The sequence below is a fragment of the Cetorhinus maximus genome, chromosome 14, assembly GCF_964194155.1.
Source record: "Cetorhinus maximus chromosome 14, sCetMax3.hap1.1, whole genome shotgun sequence".
NCBI classification, from domain to species: Eukaryota; Metazoa; Chordata; class Chondrichthyes; order Lamniformes; family Cetorhinidae; genus Cetorhinus; species Cetorhinus maximus.
The window spans coordinates 55,534,766-55,540,696 of NC_135892.1; the positions used below are offsets into that span (position 1 = coordinate 55,534,766).

General features: G+C 40.8%; 1 protein-coding gene across 1 annotated transcript; it reads right to left on the reverse strand.

The window, feature by feature from the left end:
• Nucleotides 1-871: 871 nt before the first annotated feature.
• On the reverse strand, nt 872-5,699 carry LOC144689661 (coiled-coil domain-containing protein 85A-like). Its single transcript, XM_078556926.1, has one exon. It carries the CDS (start codon nt 5,519-5,521, stop codon nt 4,448-4,450), a length of 1,074 nt encoding a protein of 357 aa, XP_078413052.1. The 5' UTR covers nt 5,522-5,699; the 3' UTR covers nt 872-4,447.
• Nucleotides 5,700-5,931: the final 232 nt, after the last annotated feature.

Below are 5,931 nucleotides of genomic sequence, written 5' to 3' on the forward strand. Positions count from 1 at the left end.
ATGGCCAACCAATTTGATTAAGGTACTGGAGGGAAGTCAATGTCTATAAAATCATGCCCCAGTCAGAAGGCAATGTCTTCCAAAGAGGTGGGGAGAAAAGGAGAAAAACAAACCACAGCGGAAGAAATACTTCAATGGGAAATCCAATTCAGAAGTTCTTAAAACTAACATGCACTGAGTAACTAGACAAGCAACATAGATAACTCACTTATAAATACTGTAAATAATAACCGCCTTAGAATAGTGTAACTTAAAAATCAGGTAAAGGAAAAAAGGAGTCCTCTGGCCACCTTATCCGATAGTTCAGTGATTAATCCACTTTATAATGTGGCCATCAAGACCAAGAAGATTTCAGGCTTCGGCCCTAGACTTTGTTGAGTCACCTTATTTCCAACAGGTGATAGTTATGCCAATCAGTGCTTCTGGGTAAGGAAGGATAAAACAATAATTAACCCATGTTTCACACTTCGATCATTTATGTAGCAACCCCTCCTGGAAAATGCATGTTGCGGCCTTCAAGTAATAACATATTCAGACTTGGTGTGAATGCCACACTTTAGAACAGCCTGACGATCATCATTGCCCAAGTTTACACAGGCAGATTGGCCAAGTGGCTGATAACAGCCATGGAAACATGGTCCTACAATAATCAACACCTTTTTTAAGGCCAGATACTGAAGCAAAAAAAAAATCACTGCTGAAATATTTGGCTCAGTTAAAAACCCTTGGTATGGGCATTAAAATAAGCAGCATAATGAATTATAAGATGTAAAAGTCATGAAAAAGCAAAGAATTAGATAAAGTACTAAAGGTCAGGAGAATGCAGAGAATTAGGCTTAATCAGAATAACTGCAGTCAACACACCACCATACTGATTATCAGATAAGGATGTTTACTGACATTTAACACTGGACAGAAATAGTTTTGGAGAGTCTGTTGTACTGAACAATATGATACAATGTTTAGACAACCATTGACTATTTATACAGACAAAGCTCATCAATACAAACTCAAGAAGACACACCAAATAGGTCTGAAATGGAACTCATCTACCAAGGCCGTCCCAGGATTGCAGCTCCTCTTACACTTAACAGTTTACTGTACCTACGCTTCTACCTAGCTTGGAGGCCACAGAGTAGATAGGAATTATTACTTTCACAAAAATACAATAGGTGCTTCTTTTCCTCAATCGTTGCCTCCCTCAATAAAATACAGTGAAATAAAAATGAACAGGTATATGGGCTATTTATTCCCTTCGTACACTTGCAAAGATTATCACTAAGGTTACACAAGGTCTGTATGATGAAAACATTGTCTATTAGTTTGCATTAACAAAGTTTGTCTGTAGCTTATGAGAAGAACACCGATATCAAAGGTCACAAAATCTAAGCATTGAAGTAACAAGAATAAGCAGTTTCTATGAGAATATCTGTTGTCCTCAACATTTAAAAGATTTTATTCATCAATTTGTCAAAGTGGGAAGAAGGGGATCCAGCTTTACAAATTACATCAATAAAACCTGGCACTGGTATTCTCGCAGAAACACTGTTCAATCACTTGCCACAGTAAACAGGAGATGGTAAACTCAGTTTCATTCCTGAAGTAGGAATCATTTCTGGCTATGTTTGCATTTGTTTCCAGGTGCATTTTTCACCAATATTTGTGATTCTCACAATGTATGTATTTTTAAAGCTCAGAAACACAAGCAAAACTATTAGAATTTGCAAACTATATTAAAAACCATGTCATGTTTCTCAGTGAACAAAGAAGGTACTTGCCCCCAACTTAATTACAGTTTTATTCTCATTGCCAGCTTCAGGGCCCGATAGCAGACAAGTGGTTAGGTTCAATAATGCTCTCCCCATGAAGTTATAGCATTGACCTGTAATGCGCCATGTTAAAACTGCTGGACTCACAATAATTTATCAAGTAATTCTGAGTCCCTACCCAACTATAAATACATGTTTTTTCTTTCTTAAACACAGATAGGAGGAGGAGATTTTTTTTTGTTCTGCAAATTATGATGAACTGGGATGTATTCCTGAAAGTGTACAAAAGCAGATTCAATAATAACTATCCAAAGGGAAGTGTATACTTGAAAAAGGGAAAAAAAACTTGAAGGACAAGGAAGGAGCAGGGGAGTGGGACTTGTTGGATAGTTCTTTCAAAGAGCTGGTATAGACACAATACACAAATGGCCTTTTACTTTGAAGTATGATTCTATGATTCTGCATTGTGAATTCTTCCAGCCTGAGCTCAGTCCCAGTGACATCCATTTATTATACATGGCTCTTGACCTGTTTGATTTGCAGTTTCAAACTCTTAGTCTCTTTGTGGATTCTGTTCCACTTATGTCCTGCCATAAAAGCACTACTAATCAGTCCCACCATCCCAAAGCCTTTACAACAATGTTCAGTGCAGCCCACTCCACTCAGCCTCGAGTGACACTCCGTATACACATCTGTGATTTGGACATAAAGGACCATGCTATAGACAAGCAGATACCAGTTTAGATTGCAAAGTAACTCCCTAATGTTTCCACTAATCATTGTATTCACTGTTTGATTTCAATTTGATTTATTCTGAGCATTCCACTTCCTTAATTGGAGCAAACAATTTAATTGTTTTGTGCTTACTAAGGAATTGAAAATGTTTTTGCTATTGCACAGAATTAGCATCAAGACAAATCATTGACAGTGCGGATTACATACAGAGTAAAGATTCTACAATAATGCTCCCAACAACATGCCTTAAATCTGACCTCAGACAAGCACATAGTTGTAGCTTTACTTAGTAATATGATAAATTAATTTTAAAATATAGGCAATTTTATGCTGTAGACTCACATCTATTTGGAATGAACTGAAACTGGACAAATCCATTTCACTTGGAACTCTTACAGCTGGTAAGAGTTTGGGCTAGATTCAGACCTAGATCTTGGAAATGAGAGGGCAAAATTGATACTCAGCGTGCTATTCAATCCAATGTTAAGCAGTGGCATACTGAAATCCAAGAATACTCAAGATCCTGCTTCAGGTGTCAAATTTTAATAACTTGGAACTAAATCAACAATCTATGACTTGGCTCCTGAAACCAATATGAATTTCACTGAAGCCAAAATTGGCTTGATGACTCCAGTTAGTCCAGCTGAGCAGTCATAAAATTCTTTACCTCAAACCTCTCTGTTTTGCAATCATGATCTTCCAATTGTACATTGGTGTTAAAGTAAGTCACACAAACAATGACTGTAACAGAAACAAATGTTCTGGGAAATTACAGATAATTAGGGTACCTCATGTTAGATTAATTAACAAAATGAAAAACATATATCAATAAAATCTGGGTATTACCTTATTAAAATGGAACATCATTCAGCATGAAATACAGAGCTTGTTTTAGAGCCCTAATGTTACACAAGTAAATTCATTAAATTTCATTTGCCTGATCCATATGCTAGATACTGTTAAAATTTTAGAGTTTCCTCTTTAATTCCAATTAATTAACTATGAAATCTAGCTTGAATCAAAGTTTATAAAACATGGCTGTAACTAAAAAGAATTTTATGTAACTGGATGCATAATTGAATGAGACTCAAAAATTAAGCTCAGATATTTGTCTCAATATGATGGGAGTTTGTTTCATATATTTTTTATGCAGAAAGGCACAAACCATTTCAAGGAAGAAAGTCTATTTTTTCCTAAATCATCTGCAATTCAACTAATTGCAAGTAATCTAATAAGTAGCTTTCATTATTACAAAAGCAATATAAAGTCTTTAATCCTAATGGACTTTAATTATATACACAGCACCAAAGGCCTAAAAACCCACCATTAGGGTCATACTTAGATATTTCTACTGCAGACAGGCTGTACACTATTTGCCTAATATGTTGATATGGAAGAGATTTTAAATTCATTTTTATCAAATGAGTACATAAATACATTTACACAATGTATGCCCTGTCAGACTGATGCACTGTGTCACACACAAGGGGCATCAATTTGTCGTGCTATGGAAATTATTTCTCCAAGTGGAGAATAAATGGTTGCCATTTATTAACAGTGCAATAACCTGTGTAGCTGAATTTTAAATGGAAATCTCATGAAACTTCACAAACATAAAGTGCAACTCTTTTGTGGATTTAGCTCCTATTTGAAAACATATTTTTGCTCTAAAGTAAGAATTGTGTTTATATATTGTAATATAAATGCATTGATTTCATGCAGAAATTGTAGTGTTACAGTAAAAGACCTACAAATTGGCCTACTGACTAATTTTAAAATTAACAATTTGTAGGTATGACAATACCATGAGTATGATGCACAAGCAAACAAACATGCATCAGTAAGTTTCATGTCATTATTGAGCACATGCGTTATTGCTGCATGTGGTCAGACAACGCATTCTAATAATGCACTGAAATCTATGCATTAGACCCAAAGGTAATTCAGATATTGTGGCTATGTGCTTGTAGTCTCTGCAAAAACACCTGTGGTTTCAGTAGGTCAACCAACCCACCATTCATCCCATTGTACACACTTCTGTGATGAGGCGAAAGCTCGTCTGCTGCTGCTGCCGATGGTCTCCGCAGAGTTCCTTCCCTGCTGCTGCTGCCGCTGCTGCTGCTGCCGCCCAGGTGTTTAAGATGCTCCGGACTGCCACCGTAGTGTTGCTTAAGGCGCTCGGGGCTGCCACCTCTGTGCTGCTGCAGATGCTCCGGAGTCGGAGTGCCAATCATCATGTGCTTTGGGTGCTCGGGGCTGGAGCTGACCATGTGCTTTGGCAGGAGCTCGGGGCTGCCGGTGCTCAGGATGTGCTTCTGGTGCTCGGGGCTGCCGCCTCGGGGCTTTTGGAGGTGCTCGGGGCTGCCCCCGCTCGCAGCCCGGTGTTTCTGGAGGGGCTCGGGGCTACCTCCCGCTAAGTGTTTGTGGTGGTCAGGGCTGTCTGTGCTCCCTGTGCTCGAGGTGCTGCTCCCGTCCCCAACGTCCCTCAAACCACTTGTGGCGTTCAGGTGGAGCAGGCTCGACTGACTGTCTATGGAGCTGCGACTGCCGGCGCCGGCGCTCTTGTCCTCGTCCAGCATCAGGCACATCTCCTTCAGCTCCAAATTCTCCTTCACCACCTCGTCCTGCCTCACCTCCAGCTCCTTCATTTTCTGCAAGTACAGGGCAACTTCTTTGCGCATCACTCCCGCAGTGTACCTGCCCAGCCGCTGCCATTCCCGGGACACCTTCTTGCCTTTCTGCCTGTCATCGTCCAGGAAGCAGCAGAGGTCCCGCAGCTCCTGGTTGTCCTCCTGCAGTTTCTGGTTGACCTCTTTGAGCCCTCGGATCTCGGTCAGATGGACCTGCAGCCGCCGGTTCACCTCTTTGATCAGGTTACTGTGATCGATCATCACCGTCATCTTCTCGGCATCCGATCTTCGGAGTCTCCTCACCAGCTCCTCCTTGCTCCACTTCATCAGCTCTTCGTCCGCGATTTTAGACAGCTCCTCCCTCGAGCCTTCCGCGTTTTTAGTCATTTTTTTTTAAAAAAATAAATTAAATTAAACAAGACTTTCTCTTCAAACGAAACAAAATTGCAAATTATTCCTTCCTACTGCGGAGCATCGTTCAGGTTTTTCTTTATTATTCTGAGCAGCAGCAGCACTCCTTTGCCCATTTGATGTGCTGTCCACTAACAGCAGCCTCTCTCTCCCTCTCTCTCTCTCTGCGGAGCGGATCAGCCTCTCCCGCAGCCTCTCCGCAGCCGCAGCTCCGCCGCCAATACCCGCGCTCCGCCTGAAGGGTGCCTGCCGAACTCACTGCGCATGCTCGCCAGTGCCGCCCACAAGGCAGTCTGGTCGTTGTAGTCTTTCAATCCGACTATTCCCCCTCCTCCCCGTTGTAATGATTGACCCCCCGCCTGTTCTCTGAAAGCTACAACTCATTT